This window comes from Balaenoptera physalus (assembly GCF_965194825.1).
Source record: "Balaenoptera physalus genome assembly, chromosome: 8".
Classification (NCBI taxonomy): domain Eukaryota; kingdom Metazoa; phylum Chordata; class Mammalia; order Artiodactyla; family Balaenopteridae; genus Balaenoptera; species Balaenoptera physalus.
In genome coordinates this window covers 20661682-20689459 of record NC_138887.1, presented here as the reverse complement: position 1 = coordinate 20689459, position 27778 = coordinate 20661682, and the positions used below count along the sequence as shown (strand labels likewise).

The 27778-nt window shown below is 35.1% G+C and overlaps 1 protein-coding gene and 1 long non-coding RNA gene across 14 annotated transcripts in view; one reads left to right on the top strand and one right to left on the bottom strand.

Annotated features, from left to right (window-relative positions):
- LOC309666288 overlaps positions 1 to 27778 on the top strand; it is an 81571-nt gene that overhangs the window by 26706 nt on the left and 27087 nt on the right. For 5 of the 9 annotated variants that reach the window (XR_014266989.1, XR_014266990.1, XR_014266991.1 and 2 more), the window contains one exon: positions 1859 to 1976. This is a non-coding gene — a long non-coding RNA (uncharacterized lncRNA). Of the gene's footprint in view, positions 1 to 1858; positions 1977 to 2158; positions 4291 to 10127; positions 10431 to 12393; positions 12413 to 15147; positions 15387 to 27778 lie in introns of those variants that run through there. The other 4 variants (XR_014266994.1, XR_014266995.1, XR_014266996.1 and 1 more) reach the window with 4 other exon arrangements.
- The window catches only part of PTPN12 (protein tyrosine phosphatase non-receptor type 12), a 90057-nt gene continuing 77799 nt past the window's right edge, over positions 15521 to 27778 (bottom strand). For 4 of the 5 annotated variants that reach the window (XM_082473504.1, XM_082473507.1, XM_082473505.1 and 1 more), the window contains 6 exons: positions 25300 to 26282; positions 21626 to 21703; positions 20667 to 20734; positions 19369 to 19399; positions 16927 to 17034; positions 15521 to 16383 (listed from right to left, as the gene is read on the bottom strand). In XM_082473504.1, the coding sequence (XP_082329630.1) occupies positions 16322 to 16383; positions 16927 to 17034; positions 19369 to 19399; positions 20667 to 20734; positions 21626 to 21703; positions 25300 to 26282 (1330 nt within the window). In that variant the 3' untranslated portion in view covers positions 15521 to 16321. The remainder of the gene's footprint in view (positions 16384 to 16926; positions 17035 to 19368; positions 19400 to 20666; positions 20735 to 21625; positions 21704 to 25299; positions 26283 to 27778) is intronic. The other variant, XM_082473506.1, reaches the window with a different exon arrangement.

Here is a 27778-nt window from a genome sequence, read left to right as displayed (position 1 = left end):
TATACATATTTTAGATTCCACATTTTAAAAAGATCATACAGTATTTGTCTTTTTCTGTCTGACATCTCACTATTTCACTTAGCATAATGCACTAGAAGTCCATCCATGTTGTTGCAAATGGTACAATTCCATTCTTTTCTTAGGGCTGAATAATATTCCATTGTGTGTGTGTGTGTGTGTGTGTGTGTGTGTGTGTGTATATATATATATATATATATATATATATATATATATATACACACCACAATTTCTTTATCCATTCATCCATCAGTGGACACTCAGGTTGTTTCCATATCTTGGTTATTGTAAATAAGGCTGCAATGAATGGGGTGCCTTTATCTTTTTGAATTAGTCCATTTTCTCTAGATAAATGCCCAGAAGTAGAATTTCTGTATCATATGATAGTTTTATTCTTAATTTTTTTAGGAATCTAAATACTGTTTTCCGTAGCAGTTGCACCAATTTACATTCCCCTGAACAATGCAGAAGGGTTCCCTTTTCTCTACATCTTCTTTGAGTCCTTTTGATAATACCCATTCTGACATGTGTGAGGTGATATCTCATTGTGGTTTTGATTTGCATTCGCCTGATAATTAATGATGTAGAGCATCTTTTCATGTACCTGCTGACCATCCGTATGTCTTTGGAAAAATGCTTGTTCATATCATCTACCCAGTTTTTAATTGGATTATTTGTTTTCTGATATATGAGTTCATTATATATTTTGGATATTAACCCCTTATCTGATATATGATTTGCAAATATATTCTCCCATTCAGTAGGTTGCCTTTTCATTTTGTTGATGGTTTCCTTTGCTGTGCAGAAGTTTTTTAGTTTGATGTATTCCCACTTGAATTTATTTTTGCTTTTGTTGCTTTTGCTTTTGGTGTCTATTGTTCTTATTCTACAAATGATGAAATTGAGAGAGCTTAAGTGACTTGCAATGATATTGCACAAAGATGAATTACTAAGAGCTATCACAGTAATTTTATCAGCACAATCCAATTACTTGGGGGTGATGAGATGTGAAACTCAGAGTAAATTCTTGCTTGAGTTTGTGGCTTGCATATAAGATCCTCCCAAAAGTAGTAAATTATAACTTAATAAATAATTCAAGTAATTTATTAAGAATATGTAATGTGACAATAGCCAAAAGGTGGAAACAACCTAAATGTTTATTGATAAATGAATGGACGAACAAAATGTGGTATTTCCATAGAAGTGAGTATTATTAACCTTAAAAAGGAGTGAAGTTCTGATACATGCTACAACGTGAGTAAACCTTGGAAACTTTGTGCTAAGTGAAATAAGCCAGGCACAAAAGGCAAATACTGTATGACTTCACTTACATAAGGTGCCTGGATTAGTCAAATTCATAGAGATGAAAAGTAGAATAGTGTTCACCGGGGGCTGGGGGGAAGGGGTAATGGGTAGTTATTGTTTAATAGGTACAGAATTTCAGTTTAGGATGATGAAAAAGTGATGATGAAATCTTTACATGGATTACCTGATTTAATCTTCACAACAGCCCTATGATGTAGATACTATTATTATCTCCGTTCTGTGAATAAGGAAATCAAGGCACAGAGTGGGTTAAGTAATTTGACCAAGATAATACAGTTGGTAAATGTTAGAGCTAAGAATTAAACTTAGGCAGTTGACTTCAGAAGCTATCTTGTATTAGTTAATTTTATTACATTCCTTGAGGGAATTTGAGATGCTTTAGGGGGCTGAGAATGGGGGAATTCCTGCCCTACCAACCAATATTTTCAACTTGTTCAGTTTCATGTCCAACACCTGAATAGGGAAAATGAATTCATAGAGTTGTTGATTATTTTATTTATTTTTTGCATTGCAGAATCTTATTTTGGAAGAGACTTTTTGGTTTTTCTAGACATTGGACTTTCATGTACAGTTAAATTTTCAAGATAATTTTGGAGACTAACATGGAGTTTTTTACTTTCATTTTTGCCAAGGTAAGTGCAAGAAAATATAAAACTATCATTCATCACCACTACTAACAAAAAGGATATCTTAACACCAAAATAAATAGGAAAGTCATAAGGACAGAGAAAAAGAAAATTCAATTCAATTGGGTACATTTACCCTTATGAAAGTGTCGCTCACTGCATGCTTCTTATTTATCTGAATGTACCAGTGGCTAGTGGAAACCTTGACATGGAGAAGCAACATTCTGAGAAAAAGCAAATGAATATTTGGTCTCAGTCAACCACCTTACACCAATATCCAGTGCTTGAATTCATCACCTTCTACCAAGTGGCAGGGAGCCTCTGATGTCTCACTTGGAAGAATGTGATTTCTCTTAGGTATGTTTTAATGACAGTCATCACTGGGCTGTTTGAAAGTCTTGTGGGGACCTGCAGAGCATATGTTTATTTAGTGAGAGGGTAGCACTAGCTGTAGCAGGACATTGCTTTGGACATTTAACCTTTTATAGCTTATGGCATAAAATTTCTCTCTATACCTATGTTGAGTATAAAATACAAGGTGTTCTTCTGATTTTTAAATCTTTCTAATTTGCTGGTCCCTTGATTCCCATCTAGGTAGGCCGCCATTGTGATCTCTAACAGGAAAACTGATAGATTTGAAATTATTGTTTATGTTGCTCTCTATACAGACACAATAAAAAATAATTTGTCTCTCATTCTCTTGAAGAGACAAAAATATATTTTAAAAAAATCTCACAGTAGCTGTTGAGATGTGTGTGTGCTAGCTTGATGAACTTGTGCTGAATATGGAAATGCTCTTCCAGGCCAAGGAAATCTCAAAGAAAATTATCACCTTAAAAAGGTAATTTTAACATTGTAGCACATTTAAATTTCCTCAGGTATCACCAGTCTGAAGGTACAAGAGGAGAGTAACATCAACAGTAATAATTCAAATTCCACTGACTCTTGCCCCCACTGATTTACAGACAAACTTCGCATTTGTTTCTGGGCAGTCCCAGGGTGTGTTTGCAAAGTGCCCGAACAGTTCTGGGAAGTTTTCCTGTGGTCCCCATCAGAAGGCAGGGCTGGGACTTCCCCGGCCGTCCCGTGGTTAAGACATCGCCTTCCAGTGCAGGGGCTGCAGGTTCGATCCCTGGTCGGGGAGCTAAGATCCCACATGCCTCAGGGCCAAAAAACCAAAACAGAAAACAGAAGCAATATTGTAATAAATTCAGTAAAGACTAAAAAGTAAAAAAAACGAAAAGAAGGCAGTGCTGCTTCTGCCCAGCCATGGGCTTTGGCACAACCTGCCCCACAAGTCAGCTGAGCCTCAGCAGCGGGTGCACGGTAGGCTGGTGCTGAGGTTCCTGCTGCACGTATGGAAAACATGGTCCCTTCTGTGTAATTGCAGCTCCAGCTCTAGGTAACCAACCCATGCTCTTATTTTTATGTTAAGACTTATTTTTATTTTAGAAAAACTTCTTTCATTAGTAATGGCATGAAATATGTGAAGATTATGTTTGGAATCAAGCACTTGAATTCCCTCCTTCCTTCAGTGAATATGTATTGAACACTAACTAGTATGTGCCAGGCAGTGTTCTACGTGCTGGGGATAAATAATAAAACACACTAAGCCCCTGCCCTCATGGAGAGTAACAATAACCAAATTAACATTGAGTTCATGAAGCCAGCTCATTTCTGCAAATATAACATCTTGATTTCCATCAAGTTTTCTGAGATTCTGATCTAAAGAATTGCTACCTTCAATAGCACAAATCATTTGAGGGGGAGAGGGGCCAGTTATGTATTTTCTCTTTTATAATTAAAGTAACTGTAAAATGAGGAGGAGAGTTCTGAGGGTAAAGGCAGAGAGTGTTGCAATCTTGCTAGATTTCAGATTGAGTCTCTCACTCTGATTGATGCCATTTACACTCCGTGCAACTCCTTCCCTAGATCTTCGCCAGGACTTGACAATTCAGGACACTATAGACTAGTTTACTTTCTAATGCATTTTATGTCATTTGGAAGCCCTTCAGTGGCCAAATACTATATCTGGAAAAAAAAATCCTTTTGTTATGCCGAAGTATTTAGGCCTGAAGTGTACTCATGTTTGCAGCTTACTTTGAAATGTATCAAAAAATAAGATGGATTAATGTATGATAGAGGGATGCCTAGATGGTTAGGTCTGTAATAAAGCAAATATAACAATGTTAACTGTAGAGTCCAGGTGACAGGTATACGTATAATTAGGTTACTGGATAGGTCATGGTATAATTCTTTCAACTTCTCTGTGTTTGAACATTTATGTAGTAAAATATTGAATAAAAATCTCTTTACTAGACTCTGAAGATTTATACTTTTTAGTTCACATTATGGAATTAAAATTTTGTGAAGACAATATTTAAATTACCTTTCAATAAAATTGTCTTCATTAATGGACATGGATTAATTTTCTTAACATGGATTAATTTTTAAATGTTTTTTAAAAACACTGGGGGGAGGGGGAATTGGAGGAAGGTGGTCAAAAAAGGTACAAACTTTCAGTTATAAGATAACTAAGTACTAGGGATGCGCTGTACAACATGATGACTATAGATGACACTGCTGTATGACATACAGGAAAGTTGTTACGAGAGTCTCATCTAAGAGCTCTCCTGAGAGCTCTTATCTCAAGGAGAAAATTTTTTTCTTTTTATTGAATCTATGAGGTGATAGATGTCACTTGAACCTATTGTGGTGATCGTTTCACAATATATGTAAATCAAGCCATCATGCTGTATGCCTTAAACTGGTACAGCAATGTATGTCAATTATTTCTCAATAAAACTGGGGGGAAAAAGCACTTCCGTGTTTCTTTTTAGAAAGTTTATACAATGGGAATGTGAAATTGCTATATGATTTTTTTGTTTTAAAAAGGTATATCTTCCTAGAATATCTATTTTACATACTCAGGCAATTATTAACAAGTTTAACTATTAATAAATTCACTTTTTAAAATAAAATCAGAGAGGCAACTGTTTGACAACTGCTGAAAATACTTTTTCTTAGAGGAGCTGTATTGGTCAGGGTTCAAAGCAGAGAACAAAATCCACTCTTCAGTAATTTAAGCCAAAAGGGATTTATTACATGGTCTATTACAAATGGTTGGCAGGGTTGAAAAAACAGCCTGCGGGCTAAGCTTCAGGAGTGACTCACAAATCCAGGCTATAGAACCGAGCTGTCAAGGGACTGTTGTTCAGGCCATTCTCGAAGCCCACCTGTTGAATGGGGAAGCCACTGGTTCCACAGCCACATGTCCTTCACTACAATACACCCTGTCACGAAGATGCCTCATAACCTGCCCCTCCCCTACTTAGTTCACTATACACAAGTGCCTCTAGTGGTGGAATTTATATCACATCAATAGCTCTAGCTGCAAGGGAATTTGAGAAATGCATTTTTAGCCTTCTAGATACTAAAGCCCAAGAAGGCATGTTAAGAAGAGGGTGGCGTTAAATGAAAAGACTGTTGGAGACTTTTTGATGAACAAATCAGCCTGACAGCACTCACTGATCAACATTACCATTGAGTGTCTACATTACTAAACACTATAGCCCTTCTGCTGGGTGTGATGAGTAAATGGCAGCACCTATGAAGCCTTCTTGCCCAAAACATCAAACCTGAATCTGAGAAAGCCACCAGATCCAACTATCAAGTTTACAAGAAATAGAGGGATAGAGGCACATGTTAACACCACCACAGGGATGCAGTTAGCAAAGTCCAGTGTGGGAAACTTCATAGGACAAATGACACAGTTCAACAAATAAGTGGCAAGGGGAAAAAAAGGGAGGGGAACCTAAAATTAAGAAATTTAATAGGTGTATCAAGTAAATGCAGTGTGTGAATCTTGTATGGATCTTGATTCAAACAAAACAATTGTCAAAAACATTTTATGAGACTCTCAGGGAAATCTGAACATGTATAATATGTGGAAAATTGATCATATTAAAGAACTGTTAATTTTTTTAGATGCGATAATGGTATTGTGGTTATGTCAACAATAGTTTCAGTCACTTAGACAATAAGCTGTTTGCTTTTCAGTTGGTTATATATTGTTTCTTTCATAATTTATGGCTTCGTGTTTTATTTATTTATTTATTTACTTATTTATTTGCTGTATTGGGTCTTCGTTGCTGCATGGGGCTTTCTCTAGTTGCAGCGAGCAGGGGTTACTCTTCGTTGCGGTGCGCGGGCTTCTCATTGTGGTGGCTTCTCTTTGTTGCGGAGCACGGGCTCTAGGCGCGCGGGCTCAGCAGTTGTGGCGCACGGACTTAGTTGCTCCGCGGCATGTGGGACCTTACCGAACCAGGGCTCGAACCCGTGTCTCTGCATTGGCAGGCGGATTCTTAACCACTGTGCCACCAGGGAAGTCCGTATGTTTTATACTAAAGAGAAAGTTTATTGTGCTAGGCATTTTATGTATGTTAAATAATTTAATCCTTGTAACAATCCTTTGGTAAAAGGAAATTATGGTGTTCATTAAGGGAAACACCTATTACAGCCTTTCTGGAAGTGGATAAAAACAAATATCTATTTTAAAGTACACTTAGTATGTTTAAGAAGGAACAAGGAGGCAGAGAGTCTTTCAGGGAAGGAACACCATTAGGCATCTCAGCTAATTAATGGGTAAGGCAAATTATCAGATATCTCCTTTCAAGAAAACAGATTTGTTAGATTCCATAAAGTAAACATTAGATTGAATGTTCAAAATATTTTCAAATTTTTCCCTTGTCCCTAAAACTATGAGAGAGCGTGAAACTACTGTCTCATTTTAAAGATGAAGAAAAACCCAAAACACACTCCCAGCAGGGTGAGCTAAGGGTGAGAAGCACATTGAGAGTCTTGATATTTTCAGACATAGCCAAGGGGATGACACCTGGCCCATCAGTGCGTCTAAAACTAGTTGGGCAGAATCTTGAATTTACAGTTTTCTGTTAATGGGCTTATACCATGCATTCTGAAACTTTGTTCTTGGAGGCAAAAAGACCCTTAGATATGGCAGTGGCTTGTGCCCCTTCAAAACTCAACTCTACCCAACAAAATCTTATTCCTTATTTCTCTCACTAGGGAGAATTTAAATTTAATTTAAATTTTCTCCTGTACAGGGAGGGCAATAATAAAAAAAAGTTTCAGAAACACTGCCTTAGGCCAAAAGATATTTTATTTAGAATACAGTGATTTTTTTTTTTAAAACTGTCATTGATTTGCAATGTTTCAAGTATATAGCAAAGTGATTCAGTCATGTGTGTGTATATATATATATATATGTATATTCTTTTTCAGCTTATTTTCCATTATAGGCTATTACAAGATATTGAATATAATTCCTTGTGCTATAGTGCTATACAGTAGGTCCTTGTTGTTTATCTATTTTATATATAGTAGTGTGTATTGGTTAATCCCAAATTCCTAATTATCCCTCCCTCCACTTTCCCCTTTGGTAACAAGAAGTTTGTTTTCTATGTCTGTGAGTCTATTTTTGTTTTGTAAATAAGTTCATTTGCATCCTTTTTTTAGATTCCACATATAAGTGATGTCATATATTTGTCTTTCTCTGTCTGACTTGCTTCACTTAGAATGATTATCTCTAGGTTCATCCATGTTGCTGCAAATGACATTATTTCATTCTTTCTTCTGGCTAATATTCCATTGTAGAATACAGTGATTTTTAAATCATGTTTTCATGTTCTTAGAAATGGATATCATTACATTTTTTAAACACCTTTATTAGAGTATAATTGCTTTACAATGGTGTCTTTTTTTCTGCTTTATAACAAAGTGAATCAGCTATACATATACATATATCCCCATATCTCCTCCCTCTTGCATCTCCCTCCCACCCTTCCTATCCCACCCGCTCTAGGTGGTCACAAAGCACAGAGCTGATCTCCCTGTGCTATGCGGCTGCTTCCCACTAGCTATCTATTTTACATTTGGTAGTGTATATATGTCCATGCCACTCTCTCACTTCGTCCCAGCTTACCCTTCCCCCTCCCCATGTCCTCAAGTCCATTCTCTACGTCTGCGTCTTTATTCCTGTCCTACCCCTAGGTTCTTCAGAACCACTTTCTTTCCCTTTAGATTCCATATATATGTGTTAGCATACGGTATTTGTTTTTCTCTTTCTGACTTACTTCACTCTGTATGACAGTCTCTAGGTCCATCCACCTCACTACAAATAACTCAATTTCATTTCTTTTCATGGCTGAGTAATATTCCATTGTATATATGTGCCACATTTCTTTATCCATTCATCTGTCGATGGACACTTAGGTTGCTTCCATGTCCTGGCTATTGTAAATAGAGCTGCAGTGAACATTGTGGTACATGACTCTTTTTGAATTATGGTTTTCTCAGGGTATATGCCCACTAGTGGGATTGCTGGGTCATATGGTAGTTCTACTTTTAGTTTTTTAAGGAACCTCCATACTGTTCTCCATAGTGGCTGTATCAATTTACATTCCCACCAACAGTGCAAGAGGGTTCCCTTTTCTCCACATCCTCTCCAGCATGTATTGTTTGTAGATTTTTTGATGATGGCCATTCTGACCGGTGTGAGGTGATACCACATTGTAGTTTTGATTTGCATTTCACTAATGATTAGTGATGTTGAGCATTCTCTCATGTGTTTGTTGGCAATCTGTATATCTTCTTTGGAGAAATGTCTATTTAGGTCTTCTGCCCATTTTTGGATTGGGTTGTTTGTTTTATTGCTATTGAGCTGCATGAGCTGCTTGTAAATTTTGGAGATTAATCCTTTGTCAGTTGCTTCATTTGCAAATATTTTCTCCCATTCTGAGGGTTATCTTTTCGTCTTGTTTATGGTTTCCTTTGCTGTGCAAAAACTTTTAAGTTTCATTGGTCCCATTTGTTTATTTTTGTTTTTATTTCCATTTCTCCAGGAGGTGGGTCAAAAAGGATCTTGCTGTGATGTATGTCATAGAGTGTTCTGCCTATGTTTTCCTCGAAGAGTTTTATAGTGTCTGGCCTTACGTTTAGGTCTTCAATCCATTTTGAGTTTATTTTTGTATATGGTGTTAGGAAGTGTTCTAATTTCATTCTTTTACATGTAGCTGTCCAGTTTTCCCAGCACCACTTATTGAAGAGGCTGTCTTTTCTCCATGTATATTCTTGCCTCCTTTATCAAAAATAAGGTGACCATATGTGCATGGGTTTATCTCTGGGCTTTCTATCCTGTTCCATTCATCTATATTTCTGTTTTTGTGCCAGTACCATACTGTCTTCATTACTGTAGCTTTTGTAGTATAGTCTGAAATCCAGGAACCTGATTCCTCCAGCTCCATTTTTTTTTTCTCAGGATTGCCTTGGCTATTCGGAGTCTTTTGTGTTTCCAAACAAATTGTGAAGTTTTTTGTTCTAGTTCTGTGAAAAACGCCATTGGTAGTTTGATAGGGATTGCACTGAATCTGTAGATTGCTTTGGGTAATATAGTCATTTTCACGATGTTGATTCTTCCATCCAAAAAGATGGTATATCTCTCCATCTGTTTGTATCATCTTTAATTTCTTTCATCATTGTCTTATAGTGTTCTGCATAAAGGTCTTTTGTCTCCTTAGGTAGGTTTATTCCTAGGTATTTTATTCTTTTTGTTGCAATGGTAAATTGGGGTGTTTCCTTAATTTCTCTTTCAGATTTTTCATCATTAGTGTATAGGAATGCAAAAAATTTCTGTGCATTAATTCTGTATCCTGCTACTTTACATGCCAGCAGGGACCCAAGAGACTGAAGCAGCCTGTCCTCTTAAGGTCTACACAAAGAGTCAGCCTAGAAACACATCTGCTGCATTTGATTGGTCAAAGCAAAGCAGAAGGCCAGCCCAGATACTAGAAAACAAACTCCAACTTGATGGGAGGAGCTGAAAATATTGTGGCCATGATTTCCAACCTGCCACAATAGCTTACCAAGTTAACTATAAAATTAAAATTGACCAAGTTGGTAAAATGCCGATTCTGACTTCTGTCCCATACTTGTGCCCTAGAAATTTACTGCAGGATAGGAAGTAAACAGAGATACCAAGGAAAAGCATGCAGATGGCCTTCATCAGTTTTCTTTAGCATTTATTTTTCCTCTTTTTTTGTCTACGCCATGTGCCACATGGGATCTTCGCTCCCCGACCAGGGATTGCACCCACGCCCCCTGCAGTGGAAGCACGGAGTCCCACCCACTGGACCGCCAGGGAAGTTCCCTTCATCAGTTTTCAAGCCATGTATTTTAAAGCATATTAGTGACATTTGACTTAAGTAACTAGTCAGTTAACTAGCACACACGTTTCTTGCCTGCTAAAGCCTACACTCCTAGCTTCTCTGAAAACTAGGGCATATAGTAGTGTCAGTAATTAAGTGCAAGGATTTTGTAACAGGAGCTAGGTTTAAATTCTGGCTTTGCTACTTTGTGTGAGTTTAAATTATCTAAAGTCTGTATTCTGCAGATTCATCCATAAAACAGGGATGTCCATCTGGCAAAGTTTTTGTGAAGATTAAGAAAGATAATGTATTCAGAGATAAGCAGAAGGCTTGGCACTTGGTAAGCATTCCGCAAGGTTAATAATTTTTATTAGATAGGCCTGAGTCTGCATGAGGTGTATTGATGCCTTAAGATTTGCATATGACTCTTGCAAAGGGGGGCACTTGGCATTAGGGACTTCACAAACACTCTAAAATAGTGAAGCCACCCCAAGAAACTTTTGGGCTATAGCTTTCTAAATTTTCTTGAGTGCCTTTCCGACTTTTTTTTTTTTTTGGTACCTATAAATTTCCTCTTGGCTTGCTTTGCTGCCCCCTTCTGACAGAATGGGGAAGAGTTCCATGATGTCCCACCTCTACAGCCACTGAAACTGCTAAAAGCTATCAATGTCAAAGAATCCAACTTTCAAAAGCCTTTGGCCCTAAATTCAACTGAATTCACACGAAAGCAAAGTCTAAATGTAAAATTTCTACATATAAATTTGACTTTATTTCTGTTACATGGAAATCGATATTGACAGATGAAATAATATTAAAATGGATCAATCCATTTTCAATCTTTGGATTGAAAAGATGCCAAGAATACTTTGTTATTCTGAATGGCAATAGTCAACTTCCTATAAACTTCATTTTACCTTTCTGAAACAATAAAATGTGTACATATATAATTTTAATTTAAAAAATGTTTTTCTACGGAATTCCCTGGTGGTTAGGACTCAGTGCTTTCACTGTGGAGGCCCGGCTTCAGTCCCTGGTCGGGGAACTAAGATCCTGCAAGCCGCAAGGCGCAGTGTGGTCAGAAAAAGAAATAAAAATGGCTTTCTAATGTTAATCTCAGCTAATCTCTACATATTTCAAATTATACAATATATGTAGTGTGCCCAGATTGGTATTTAAAATTTTTTGCATAGAAGCTGCATGAAAATGTTATTATATAATTAATTCAAATACAATGAGAAATGCTAAATACTTAGATTTTATATTTAATACAGTAAATTATTTAATGCTTTCTCACATTTTAGTTTTAGAAAGTATTGGAAATATTCTAACAGGTTTACATATAAGTTGATAAAGCTAAAATTTAAAAACCACAATACTTTAAAATATCACAGATGTATTGTACATTTGTGTACTTACTATAAACTTAATCCTACTAAAATTTTTTTCAGTCAGGAAAACAATGTTTTAAGGAGAAATTTAGAACTACTTTTCTGTTTAATGTTTGGCTATTTGGGTATAAATCTGTAGTAGCCAAAGAATATGTTCTTGCTGAAATGTTGGCAAGAGTTAAGTCATAAATACTATTACATTAAATCACGATTATAGTACATAGGCCATCTTATCTCTAAAAAATGAAAAATGGTTGGAATCTTTGGAATTCCCTTCCCCCACTAACTGAACAAAGCCCAGATTTGTTGTAGTTTAAAACACTGAGACACATCTTCTTGAGCTACCCAGTCGTATTAAATTGTTCACGATCTAATTGGTCATCTGCGTATCATGCAAGATTTGTGCACCTTAAAGACAAATAGCGGGGGAAACAGACTGCAGCAAATCTGTTAAGAAAATACAGTTTATATTCAAAACTAGAGCTACTTTTAGCACAATATATTGAATGGTTATGTGCCAAAATTTTTGTTAAAGTTTTCGCAATTCCCTATCTGCCAGAATTGAAAATACGAGCTTCTTTAAGAGCTGTGTAACAAAGATCTAAAATTGGAGAACAGAGTATTAAAAAACTGAAATTAATTCACATCTGATTATTTAGAAAGCTATTAAATGTGAATGTGAACTTTTGATACCTAAAATAACGTCACTAAAAGCAGGCAATTAGGAGACATCTGTGTAAGAAAACAAAAACAGCAAAAACTTTTCCAAAACTAGCACAACAGTGATTTAATTAAATTTAATTCTATATTTAGGATTAAATTAGAATGACTTCACAGATTGCAATCAAGGCCACCAGAAATGTACTTCAACAAAAATATTATAATCAGAACACATTTTAAGACTAAGTATACTTAAGATGTCATTCTTCACTTGAATTTCTCTCAAAAGCTTCAGATTGCAAATTGCATTATTTTTATTGCTTCCCTTCTCATTTAGCACAAAATCGTCTCTTTTTAGTTTAACTATGTACCCATTAATAGACAAATGGATAAAGAAGATGTGGCGTATACATATGATGAATATATATTACTCGGCCATGAAAAAGAATGAAAATTTGCCATTTGCAACAACATACATGGAACTAGAGTGTATTATGCTAAGTCAGACAGAGAAAAACAAATCCTGTACAACTTCACTTATATGTGGAATCTAAAAAACAAAACAAACGAACAAACCTAACAAAACAGAAACAGATTCATAGATAGAACAAACTGGTGGTTGCCACAGGGAAAGGGGGTTGGGGGGGATGACTGAAATTGGTGGAGATTAAGAGGTACAAACTTCCAGTTATAAATGAGTCACAGGGATGTCATGTACAGCACAGGGAATACAGTTCAATAATATTGTAGTAACTTGGTATGATTACAGATGGTAACTAGACTTATCGTGGTGATAATTTTATAATGTATAATAATATTGGATCACTATGTTGTACACCTGAAACTAATATAATATTGTAAGTCAATTACACTTAAGTTAAAAATTGACACAGGCAATGGCATTAAAAAATGTTTTAAACAATAAAATAAAAAAAAGAATTTCATAGTTTCAGCTATTTGAAGTGACCACAGGGGTTTAGGACATACAGTTATGTAAATTTGCTCAGGCAAAAACTTAACCACATGTCCTACGAGGCTGTTACCTGAGAGGAAGTCACTTAGCTTATGACTGAGCCTAGCTCAGCACTGACATATGACTATGGCTTTACTGCTCTCTGTTTACCAATATTAGGAGAAAATGTCCATAAAGTGAAAACTACTAGAGTAAAAAATACTATTTGTGAAAAATTGCTTCCAAAAGAAAGGTAACTGATAGTGTTAGGATGGAAAAGTAAAGATTAAAGGTCTTTGTAGCATTAGCTGTAAGGGAGAGGATTTGGATAAAGTAGCAGGATAAATTTGCCAGTGGTTTATCTCAGATACAAATGACCTTATTTATTATATGCTTTATATAGAAAAATAAAAATGAGTAACTTTATTGATTGTTCTAGGCAATACAGAAATCACTGGGAGAAAGCTAAAGGTGGAAAAAGGCAGAATTTAAAACATTATAAAGACAGGCAATGGAACAGAAAGAAAAAAAAATCTAGTAATTGACTCAGATCAATGAATATATAACATATGACAAGACTATATATTTAATGGAGGAAGGACATTAACTGGTGATTCATAAAAGGAAAAAGAAATCTACCTCACACTCTATACAAAAAAATTAATTCTGTAGCTTTAGATAAAAACATAACAAAAATATAAATAAAAAATAAAGCTTCTAGAAAACTAAAGAATATCTTTGTGATCTTGGGGTGGGCAAAGATTTCTAAAAGAGGACACCAAAAAGGAGTATTATAAAAGATTGATAAATTGGATTTAATTAAATTCAGGAACTTCTGTTTATCAAAACAAACAAACAAAAAAACACCATTAGTAGAGTGAAAAGGCAAAGCACAGGCAAACACACATGGAATATATAAATAATTCCAACAAATCAATAAGAAAAAGACAAACAACTAAATAGAAAAACAGGTGCAAAGTTGCCGGATGATAGGATATGTGCATACTCAGCTTTAGTAGATACTGCCAAACAGTATATGCTTGAGACTTGAACAGGTCCTTCACAAAAATGAATATCCACATGGTCATAAGCACATGAGAATGTGCTCAACCTCATTAGTCAGGAGGGAAATATGTTAACAATCAGAACCACCACTTTGGAAAATTGTTTGGCAATATCTACAAAGCTGAATGTATATGTGCATACTCTATAATCCAAAAATTGCACTCCTGGATATATACCCAACAGATTTATATATATAAGTGTACCAAAACACATTTTAAAATGTTTGTAGCAACAAAATTTGTAATTTTCCCAAGCCAAAAACAACCCAAATGTCTATTAGTAGCAGAATGAACAAACTGTGGTATATTCATACAATGCAAAACTCTAGCAATGAAAAATGAACAAGCAACTGCTACACATATAATAATGAACAAATCTTAGAAGCCCAAGGGGAAGCTTCTCAGTGGCTGGTCCTGTTCTACTGCTTGACCTAGGGGTGGTCACACTCAGAGGAGTGTATACTTTGTGATGGTTAATATGCTTTTTGCACCCTTCTGAATACATGTATACTTCAATGAAGGAGTTCCAAAGCAACTCTTTACCAAGAAAAAAAATCTTTACAAATGATTTTAGTGCCATATTATACAAATCATAAAGTGTATGGAGACTAAATTTTTTTTCAGTTATACTTTATTTCAGTTTAAATTTTATTAAGAAAATGATATGCTGTAGTGGTGTTTGTATCTTATGACTGTCCAGGGTCCACTGTATTCACATTTTTTGAACAAATATATGAGAAAAATGTGAAATTCTAAGACCAATGAGCTTTATAAATTTTTCAACATGAAATCACAGTATTATTTTCTCTTCCACAACAATCCTCTTTCTATTCATATACGATTACTTTATCTCACTTTAGTCTCATAATTTCTTCCCTCTTTTATATGCAGAGGGAAAATACAGATGTCTATCAGCTTTGATCAGTGATGTCAAAATTCAAACTTGGTACTTACGGAAAGGACCTCTGCTCCAGTGCAGGATGGGAAGAAACCAGTTCCCTTTTCCCAACTGCACCTTTGTTTGGTGTTTTCTTGGCATCCCAGTAGGCAATAATGAGAAGGCTAAGAAGGATGCCTAGGGCTGACTCCAGGATAAGTATTTAGAACTGCAAAGCCATATTTCTGCAGAAGGTGCTCCCTATTCTATAATTAAGAAATTAAACCCCATTCATACTCATGACTTAAAGATAAGACTGAGCTGGGAGGAAGGTGGATATTAAGTCTTAATTTCCCACAAGAGGAATGAAAAACCAAAACAAGTAGGCACTGTAAAATTGTTTTTGTCTTTTTAATGGCAGGTCAAATATCCTGAAACATACATATATTCTGATAGTCTTCTAATCCCAGTTGAGTTCAAATATTAAAGTAACACACACGAGCTAAGAGAATTCAATATTGTTCCAAGGCACTTACTGAATCTCCATAACTAGATGAAAACAAGGACAATTAGGATGGACAATTAGACAGTATATAATATAAAAATAACTTTTTGCTTACAATTTACAAAATGTATTATTATTACAATCTTTGATCTCTGATAACCTGTAATGCTGGCTGCATGAATCCAGCAATTTTAAAATTCAGAAACTATTTTCTAAAACTTCAGGGCAAATAATTTACAAATAAGGTACACAAAGATTTAGACCATGCAGAAATTTCTTACATCTTCTGTTAATAATATTTTATGACTGTAACTTTATCAAATTATATACCTACTTGCCCTGTACATATACAAAATAATGCATACATGATAAAACATTAGCAAAAGAGTAGTCCTTAAACTCAATTTATCATAAAAGTATTACTATATTAACATGTCTACAAGCAGCGTGTAACAGGGTTAAGAGACATTAAGGCAATAATACTTGAAGTTACAAAATAAACCGTATGTAATACTTTTTCCTAAGTGTAATATAAGGCAGGTAGATGGTCCCAGCAAAAAACACTAAGGTAACAATCTACACTGCTGTTAGTCCCACATTTTTAAGATGGAATACTATAAATCTGGCTTTCAGTGGCACTTGAATTTTCCAGTATAATTTAAAGTGTCTTTTAGTTCCCTGAATCATGTCCATTCTGAAGGTGGATCTCTTGGTCCTTTGGGTTTTCCACAGCGATTACCAAAACCTATAATCAAAATACCACAATAATTCTCTAGTGTTCAGAAATATTTTTACACTATTAAGCTCATGTCTGTAGACATTCTTATTTTCTGGAACAAATAAATTTCCATATGGAAATTTAGAACTTAAACTAAACAAATCTCTACAAACACAAACCAACTCTTAATTTGTTCTGGGTAGTTGAAAATAATTGCTTCTTTTATAAAAATAAAATCAATTCTATCAAAATGTAAGAAAAACAGCTAAGATATTTTAGTCTTTCCAACTCAAAAGAAAGATTTGTTTATACGCTGCAGTTTTTTATATTTTAGTTTTTAACCTCAGTATGAAACAGAATAAATTAGTTCATTTGTTTCATAATTAATTCCAAGCAACTTGGACAGTACATGTTTTATTCTTGGCAAGTGCCATTTAAGAACCTGAATAAATCATAGCACAAAGATAAACTTTGCCTTAAGGAAATTCTGGAATGATGGCAAATAACTTTTTTTCATTCTTGCCAGCATTAACTACACAATTAGAGCTTTAAAATTATCTAATAAATTACCAATCTCTGTGGCTTCTGTTGGACTTTCTGATATTTGATCTTTCTTGTTACTGAAAGTAGGTGGACATTCTGTATAAGTCTCTGTATGAATACCTTGTGCTGGACGGTCTAAAATGCAAATCAAAGCCATTGTTAGTCATAATCATGTGTAGCATCATAGGTAGAAGAATCCTCTAATTGTTTTAACGTGGGCAGTTAGTTAAAAGAGCAAGTTTTTTCTTGAGCATAATTTTAGAGGCCCAGATAAATATAAATGCAAAGGTAATGAACACAGGAAATTATATTAGGTGTTCTTGCAGGCGCCTAGAAATCTGCAGTGAGTACTTCTGCTGTGTGACGATTCTCCTTATGCTCCTACTTTAACTGCAACTGAAATGCCTTTATATGGAAATCAATGGCAAACAAGTTCATAGTTTACTAATGGACTTATTAATACTTGTGCTTAAAAGTAGTAATTCTTTTCTTTTAAGGTTTAGCATTGCTTAAATTTTAGTTAGTTTACATATTTAACTGCCAATGCATAAGATTAGTAACAAAAGAAATCAACTACTATGATTCAGGCATTCTTTCACCACCTTCGTCACATCCCCTACACCCCCTGTAAGGAACTTTTCTGGAAACTTGGAATACACATCAAATAACAGACAATCCTTGTCCCCAGGTGCTTATAGTCTAGACAGGGGTCGGCAAACGTTTTCTGTAAAGGGCTAGAGAATATTTTAGGCTTTGCAAGCCACGTACGGTCTCTGTCGCACATTCTTCATTGATTTTTGTTTCTTTGTTTTTATTTTTAAACACCTCTTTAAAATGTAAAAATAATTCATTCAGCTCAAGGGCAGAATAAGAAAACAAGCCACGGGCAGGATTAGGCCTGTGGGATACAGTTTGCTAACCCCTGGTCTAGTAGGAGAGCCAGACAAGTACATTACTTATTATAGTAGTGTGATAAGGTTTATAATAAACAGGGACAGAAAGGAGAGGCATGTAGATGAAACAAGTGGCGGAGGGGTATTCCTCATATTTCTATGAGGAAATGATGATTTAGGCTAAAAGCCTCAATGAAGTAAAGGGCCTACTACTGAGTAAGAGTTAGTGGGATTCATGAAGAAAATAAAGATTTGGAAAATTCAGGGGAAATAAAAAGGGTATAAACTAGAGCAGGTAAGATAACCAAGCAACGCTGAGGGCTCAACTGTGGATCAATCCTAGAACTGTATGCTCACTCTGTAAAACTGAGCCAAGTTCCCCAGCAGTATTCAGTAATCCTGAGGGATAAAGTAAAATGATATGGGAATTAGGGGCAAGAAAGTTAAGGATAACTGTGAGTGTGACTAGAGTGATGGATGATGGTATCTAGATTGAATAGAGAAGGAAGAGAAACCAGAAAGGAGTTAACAGATAATAAGAAAATAAAAGACCCAGGGATCTAGCCATAGCAGCAGTAGTAATATAACATAGATAATAATAACAGCATTGCTACCATTTCAGTGCCTACCATGTGCCGGGCACTGTCTAATACTCTCCATATATGATTTAATTTAATTAAATCTTCGCAACAATCCTCTAGGTTAGGTTACTACTATTATCTGCATTTCACAGAGAAGAAAACTGAAGCCTAGAAAGATGAGGTAACTTGCCCAAATCCACATAGTAAGTAAAATGGCAAAAATGGGACTCCAATCCAGGTGGGCTTGACGCTAAAGCTTCTGCTCTTTTCCTTATAATATGTTGCTGCAGGAAAGTAAACAGAGAGTAATAAAGAGTTTATGAGATGGAATGGAGCCCCATTAGGCAAAGATCCAGGAAGAGAGCAGCTGAAGCAGAATGGAGGGTAAGGGCAGAGGTGATAGATAAATTGAGGGAACTGTATAAGCTAGGATGTTTGATGAGCTGTTTACGTAGTTACTGATTTATAAGAATTAACAAATAACTTGACCTATTTTACTATGATCGTAAAAGTAATGTAGTAGAAAAATTTTCTAACTTGGCATTATAACACTGGGTTGAGCTAACATAACCTTACTAGCCTTCACAAATGTAAAAGTCCTAAAAGGAAGATTTCCAAAACAATTGATTTTTAGGCACCCAATTCAATCATCTAGGTTAATTTGGGGCATTTATTCAAATCATTGTCAGATCTAGATTCTAAGTGTTTTTATAAACAACAGAAATAAAATACAGGAAAATATTTTAAATATAATTTCCTTCCCATCAGCCTGTAACTACTAATAATAAATGCTGTTATCCTCCTGATCAATAATAATATCTGGTATAATAACGAATTTAAAAGAATTATACTACATAATTCAGGTTCTAGAAGAGTTGTCCTACATATTTTCACATACTGAAATAACCAAATAAATAGCATACACCATGAGACATGCTATTTTATGGAAATTAATCTATATAATCTATAGCAAAAAGGAACACAATCCAACTTACCACATGTTTCACTTCCAGAGGTTATCAAGCCCTATAAGGAAGACATTCAATAGCTATTACAGTACATCCCTTTCAGGTACAAATTATAGAAAATTTGGTCTGTTACGAGTATATATCCCAATAAATCAAGATCTATCAAGATTCTCGTGTCAAAGGAAAAGAAAACAATGGTGTTTTCAATTAGGGTTAAAAATTTTTAATGTTGTGGTGGTTTATACTGGGAGTAAAAGGATAGGGGAATTCCTTTTCCTTCTGGATGAAAACTGAAAATGCAGAAGTTACTACATAAGAGAACATACACACAACTGCATTTTGCCAGCCCTCTACTGTATTCATCAAGTTATGATATCACTGATTGTAAGACATGCATCATTATTAGGTTACCAATACTTTATTTACCAATTAAAGTATATCACAATGCTTTTTTAATCAATTTTAAGATATACGCCAATTTCAGAGATATTCAAATATGAGAGAAATATTAATGTTGATGAAAAATGGCATTTCCCGTGGCTAAAATACTTAGCTACCAAAACATTTCCTGAATGTGAAAGGAAGTCTCACATGACCAGAAAAACCAAAGGGAGAGACAATATACCTGGTTTTATAATGGAAAGAACAAAATCTAGGAAAGCACTAGGACCCTGAAAATAGTAACTCCTGTTCTATTCATACCTCCAAAATGATTTGAAACAAGGCATAATTTACAAATTTCAAAAGCAGCTTGGGAAAATTTCAAAAGCAGCTTGGGAATATGACCATCACTCTGAAGTGATGGTCATATGTAGATCATAATGCTCTTTAAAAAAATTTTAGGGCTTCCCTGGTGGCGCAGTGGTTGAGAATCTGCCTGCCAATGCAGGGGACACGGGTTCGAGCCCTGGTCTGGGAAGATCCCACATGCCACGGAGCAACTAGGTCTGTGAGCCACAACTACTGAGCCTGCGTGTCTGGAGCCTGTGCTCCGCAACAAGAGAGGCCACGATAGTGAGAGGCCCGCGCACCGCGATGAAGAGTGGCCCCCGCTTGCCGCAACTAGCGAAAGCCCTTGCACAGAAACAAAGACCCAACACAGCCAAAAAAAATTAAAATAAATAAATTAATTAATTAAAAAAAAATTTTTAGATCTCACATTTTATACACTTTTCATGTGAAATTATAGCATAAGAAATAATTATCAAAAATTATATTTAATAGTCTTAAGGTAAGTTATTATAACAAACAACTGTAAGATAAATTAATAAAACAAAAGAACAAAAATATTGAGCTATAGCTGTTCCAATCCCAAAAGGACTCACTTCAGGTTTTCTTTGTTCACACTGTTCCTGATTTTGAAGTTCACTCCACTCAGATCTTACAGGTGTATCTGAGAAAAATGAAATCTTACAATTAAAATTAACATCTTTAATTCTTAAAATTTCTTGCTTTAAGGTAATATACAAAAACAGATACTATAGATTTTTAGAAACTATCACTTCCACTAAAAAATTTCTAGCTTCTATTAATTGAAGAATATGCCCTTAAGCTTTCTTCCTTAAAATTTAAAGAATTGAGTTATCAGAGTTTATTACAAGTGCATTGTAATCTACAGGTATGACAGACTTAGACTTATTTATTTAATATTAGTGAAGTATACGGCTTCACTGTTTTTTAACATTCTTAAAATCAGTTGAAATGAATAAAATATTTGTAAAATGCAGCTCAGATAAGACTAGTAGTGTGCACCTCCACTGAGCACAAGACACTGTAAATATATTAAAGCTGTTTCTATACTCTTTTTCAGGATGGGAAGGATGAGGAATATATTATCAATACTCTGAAATATCACTTTCTCCCTCACTGATACTCTTGTGGCCTTAAGGGTCCTCAGTTAACATCAACTGAGTGATGCCTGCCTACAACAGAATTTAAATGTTTACTTACCTAAACTGGTACCAAGTGAAGCAGTTAATGTCTTTTCATAAGTAAGTGCCATTTTTAATGAATGAAAAGACAATAAACTGTATACAGTTATAGTTGCATTTAACTGGATTATAGTGTTTGATATAAATGCAGCCATTTTATTAGCAGTCTTCACAAATAAAAAATACCATTATAAGTATTTTTCATACAAGGAATTAAAAACATTTGTCAGTATAAATTCAAACCTGTTTTTCAATTTAATTGTGTAGCTCAACAGCAACAGACTGTAATCAGCCATGTTTTTCAGAGCTTATTATTAAAGCATGAAATAGGTAAAATCAGAAGATACACTCACTATGTTCACTGGCCAATACAAAAGACTCAGGAGTTCTTTCAGGTAGGGGAGGAGGCGAATCTTCACTAACATCAACATCTAAATCAAATACATAAAATTTAGACAAATTATGAGCTTGTTAAAAAATGTTAACTCATTTAAAAGTGAACTTTTTATCTAAACAAAATAAGACAGCTTTCTTGACATTCTTAAAAATCACTGCCACGAGTATCTAAGAGAACCAGTTTTTAAAAATGCAAAAATAAACAAGATATCGTTATCACTCGACTTGTTATCAAAAACAATTATAAAGCTTACTGAGCAAAGACTGAACTCCATCACTGTTGCACAGAGAAAGTGACTCTCCCATGACTTTCCTGACACCGTGTAGGCATTAATCACACTGTCCTCTGAGTCTGAAGGCATCTTCAGCAGAGAAGCCAGCAGGCGAGTGCCTTCTCTACTGGGTTTGCCGATAATGCTTTGAGTCCACAAAGGAAAGCTTCAGTCATTTGACTTAAGTCAGTGTTTCCCAAACTGTAATCGATTGCTTAACTCCTTTTATGAGTTTTGACATACTGTGGACCATAAGTCCTGTTTTTTTAAATCCCACTCATTTTAAACTTAACTATGTACTTCAGTCATGTTTTAAATAGTAATGACTAAAATAACAGATTAAAAGTGCTAGTTATTTTTCTAATACACAAAAATATAACCATTAAAATTTTTGGATGTTCATTTATTTATTGCCTAAAATCTTGTGAACAGTGGCATATGACCATACTTTGAGAATACTGACTGAAGCCATATAAAAGCTTTTCACCAGTAAAAACAAAATTAGCTCTTGGAAAAGATAATGCATTAAGTAAGCCTTGTCAGTTAGCCTTATTACGGCATAAGGTGAAATGAGAGTATTAGATCCTTTGAGGTTTCACTGGAGGTAGAAAAAGAAAATATGAGGATACAATTCTGTGTGTGGACTCTCAGGTTAGAAAAGATGGGACAAAGAAAGGAAGATGTGAGGATCCTGTATTGTCTGGGCCTTGACAACTGTTTTCTTAAAACTGTGAACAACTGTGCCATGATACTTTGCTATTTTACCACATTTGATAGGCTATGCATTAAAAAGAGAGTGAAAATCAAAAAAAGCCTTTTCAATTTTCAACATGCATGAGCCAGGTATGACTGCTCTGGTTCCTCCTACAATTATTTAGCTGAAGACACAAGAAAATACAGCCCCTGGATCCTGCTGAGAGAAGAGTTCCAGTCCAATACTTTGTATATATATATGTGTGTGTGTGTGTATATATATAAAAATCTGTATATACACACACACACACACACACACACACACATATATATAAAACATGAGTACTGGAACTCTCTCTTGCACATAAAGTTAAGCTACTAAAGAACTATCTACCCTGTCTGGTAGTAACAGTCTAAGCAATCATCGTATTTCCCCTTGCTCTTTTGTTACTAAGAGCTCACAGTGAAGAGATGGCTGTTGGAAGGAAGAGATGCATAATCTTGACATTGTGGTGCCATTTCACAATTACGTGAACAAATCAGGAAGGACAGTATGGCTTGTTTACATCAAGTATCAAGTATCTTTTGGAAACTCTATACCTCTTCTGTTACAACAGTCCTCACTCTTGAAAGACTTTATTTTCTAACTGTGGCCTTGGCTTCTCAACTGCATGTTTCTCCCTGGATCTCTGGATTGCCTTTTCTGTGTTATAAATTTGTGTTTTAGAGGTTAACCAACCAGAGCCTGCACATTTTTCATAGGCTTTTGTAAATCATACACTTTATGGGAGCCTAGTGTAGCCATGTCTGAGAAATCTTTCAGGAGGCCTGAGTCAATATTAAAATCAGAATGATAGCCAGGAATTTTTTTTCAGGCAGTAACTTATGCAAAAGTTTGTTTTAGGTATCAAAACAAAATTATTCCATAGCAAATTTTAAAACAAACAAGCAAACAGTAATCTAATCCTTGTGCCAGAGGTTCATCTACAAGGTAAATAATTACTAACATTAAAAATAGGACTGCTTGTAGTTATGCTGCAACACAGAATACTTACACAGGAAAACCATCTGTTAATACCAAACTCATTTAGCATAGTTAAGGTAGGGTGAAAAGAAACCAGAAATCACATTTACAGCTATCTTTGCTTTGAAATACAAATAAAATGGAGAGAAAGGAAGTGAGCTGGTATACAGAAGAGTGCTTTCAACTATTCGGTGCAGTATGTTGTATTCTAAAGGAACTCTTTCTGTTATCACCAAAACACTGGTCATATGGCAGTAACTTTTAATAAGCGTGTCATATCATGCATCCTTCCTGCCCTCACCAAACTCTATTTCTAGTAATGGTTTAAAAAAATTTATTTCCTAGGTACAAAACACATGCCTGATATGCTAAAAAAAACCCAAAACGACAATTTCTTATCTACATATTTTCTTGTGTAGTTATAACTTAGCAGTTATTTTTCAAACTCTGAAGTCGAGGGGAAAAAATATATTAACAATTTTAAATTATGCCAAACTGGTGAAGTAGTTTTTATTGTGGCAACCATTATCTTCTGAAGATCCTTGAAATAAACCACAAAAGAATCAAGAACATAGAAAATCATGTAAATTTAAGAAACTAGCTTAGACTCTCATTTACTCTACCAGATACATCCCCAAGATAAAAAAAAGAAAAAAAAGTATGTGTGAGTTGAGGAAAATAGAGGCACCACGGTATGGGTGGTACTTACTGGGTCGGAATTAGAAAAAGTCATCTTTCAAGTTCACAGTACTTAATTTGGCTGCACATGTAACTACCAGTCTATGTGTGTCACTATCAAAGTTCACCAACAAGTATAAGAGCACTGATAATCAACCTATCAATAAATAGCTTTTGTGTTTATATATTTGCTGTCAACTTCATGGTCTGTTTAAGATGGCAGCCGTGGTAATTTTTAGCAGATTAAAGAGGAGTTTCAAGACCCAATAATACATCTTGGGAACTTAGGGCATGCGTTATCTTGAAATGCTTAGACTGCTTAAAGAAGAGAGTCATTAATTAAATAGTAGTAGCACTGATGACTAGACATGGAAATATCCCACTTTCTACTGACTGAATTAAACTTCCTATATTCTGAGCAGCTACAATATTGCACCTTGGTTAATAAACTCATTGTTGAAAGGAGCCTTTTTTGCAAGCATTTGTGAGGAGGTTTAAAATTTTAAAAAGGTATTTTGTAGTTAAAAGATAAAGATAATGAAATAGATATCTGTAATATACATGGGTGAAATTAAATGGCCAATCAAGCCATTCTACAGTATTTGTGTCACTGTCACTTTAAGTAATTCTATCTTCCCTAAATTATTTCTAATTATTCAGTCATATAAAATTTTGACCCATATAAATACTGAGAGTTGTAAGATATAAGAAGAGAAAATTTTCAGTTACAACAATTTAAATATTTTGGAAACAAAAAGTCCAGTAATGCAATGTGATCAAACTAAGGTAACAATAAATAAAGGCTTACTTAAAAATAAAATTAGTATCAAAAATAATGAAATTTTGCGTAGGTTCTGGAGTAAAGTGTGGAATAAAACATAATGAATTAATATAGCTAAAGTGCTTAGAACAGTGACTGGCACATAGTAAAAATATTATAAGTGTTAGATACTATTATCATTACCTTTTTCAGCACCTGAATGTATTGTTCCTGCTATATCATGTCTAGCAATGGACATTGATAATACTTTCCTTGTAGAAATGCTTTCAGTACTAGCGGCAGCAGAAACAGTGGCACTTGCTGTTGAAATACTGGTTTTATTCTTGGTCACAGCACCATCAGAGTTCCTTTCATCAGAGTCCGAGTCATCAGAGTGAAGAGGATTAGTAAAACTGAGGGGTGCTCTGAATAGAGGGGAACTGTTGTGATGATCTGTGAGATCATGGGTTGCAAGTTGTGTCGTGGGGCTTGGTGTTGAACTCCCAGTTTTCATTGTTTGACAGTGGGTATCTGAGGATTTGCCTTCAGAGGAATCAGGCATGGGTAGAGTATTCTCAGGTCCATGAAATGACCACGGTGCATGTCCTTTCTCATCAAGAGGTAAGCGGTCTGGCCTTGGAGGTGTGTCTGAATTCTTCTGTGATTCTTCTGGTAGGATAACTGGAGCTTTATTTGACTGTGTTGCATTGCAGTCCACACAGGAATTCTGGGAAATATCATTAATTTTTAGATCTCTTGAATTCAATTCCTGTGATTTAAAGATTTTATCAATTGTACATGGTGAAGCCGAAGCCGATTTAATTTTAATTGCATGTCCCCTATTCAAGAGTGTGTTCCCTTCAAAACTTTTTGGTCCTTCTTGAAGAGGGACCTTCTTAATCTCAAAACTTAAATTTCGCTCCAATTTTTTATCTATTTGTTCAACAGTTGATTCATTTTTCCCTGTAAGTTCTGTTGATTTATTATAGTTTCTGTTGAGGTCTGTTGAATGTTGTTCTGATGAAACCACGTGCAACACTGGCTTTGGATGGTATCTGTCATTGTCCTGCCACACAGTAGTGACCGTTGGAAAAGCTGAAGGGGGAGAAGGTGTCAAGATGGGTGGCACTGGGTGAGGTTCTGGAGGCTGCAGTATTTCTTCCTTAGCATCCCCTTCTACAAGGCAACTGGAAAATATTAAGAAAAGGGTATTAGAATGTTCATCCTTTTAAAAAATAAGTTGATAGGTAACAGTTATGTAGCTAAGCCTCTTTAAATTAAAAGTCAGTAGAGTCTGTGGTTATGAATAAAAAATTAAAATTTGCCAAACTAAGAAAAGTTAATGTTTAACAAGGTAGTAATGTATGTACATTGCTTAAAAAGGTCAAATAACACAAGAATTTTAATAAAAAACCAGCAGTCCCCTCCCACAGCCCTCCATTTACCCTGAGACATCAGGTTTCAACTTTTTAAAAACAGCTACTTCGAAGATTTGCCTCCGTGTTTCAAAATATTTCAAAATGCAGAAACGTTATTACTTGATCTTTCTATTTCACACATACTCTACTGTCTTCCTACTATGGAAATGTCTTCTCCATCTTCCTAATACTGCTAATTTTTGGTTAGTTCAATCTTATGACTACAGTTATTATTCATACCAATGACAGCATGATTTCCTATTTTTTCTTATATAACTCTTATTTTTTCCCTAATAATTGGCTTGGGTTTCCTGTGTACCATCAGTAATTCAGCCCTTCTTCAAACTTTCCTGCAGATTTGTACACCTCCTCTCAATTGGTCAAGCATACCAGGTAACTATCAATATCACAGACATCCCTCTTAGAAAGCTTGAGCCTCGTGTTCCAGTGTTGGCCCCCTGGCCCCCGAGGCTACCATAGAGCTGACACTCTCTCTTGTGTTAGACTCTCCTGTTTCCCAGGTCCCATCTTCGTTTTTCTAGGTACACTTGCTCAATTTAGTGGGTTATACCCTCCAATTGCTTCTTAAAAACTATACATAGGAAACAGATTTCCTGAGGTCTACGTAATTATTATGTTTTCAAGGATACTGACTTTTGGAAAAGGTGTGTTATTCTAGACCAGAAATAACTTTCCTTCAGACTTTTATAACTGTGATTCCCGTTCCTTTGATTGTGAGCTGTTTTTTCTCTTTTGAGCTTTTAGTTTCTTTTTTTTTTTTAAGTCTTCATGTTCTACAATCTCATGGTGTAACTTCTTTTAATCCATTGTATTACAATTTTTAATCCATTATATTGAGACCTTTCTGTGCAAAAATTCATGTTACTACTAGGAACTTCTTTCCTAATTTCTTCTCTTCCAGTCTCCTTCCAGACTATGATTAGTTTTAGTTATAATTATTATTATTACTATGATTATGCGACATACCTCCTGGTTTGATTCTCTAATTTCTTTATCATCTCTCTCCTATTTTCTCTCTTTCTATTTGTTCATTTTCTTGGGAGATTTCCTTGACTGTCTTCTAGCCTTCTTTAGTTAAAATTAAATTTTAATTTTTAAAATTTATGCCATTATATTTTTAATTTCCAAGAGCTTCTTATTTATTATGACCTGGTTCTTATTTCATGGTTGCAATATTTCCTAATTACTGAGAAAACAGACAGTTGCCACCCCCCCATCTTTTTTCTATTCTGTGTTGTCTCCAT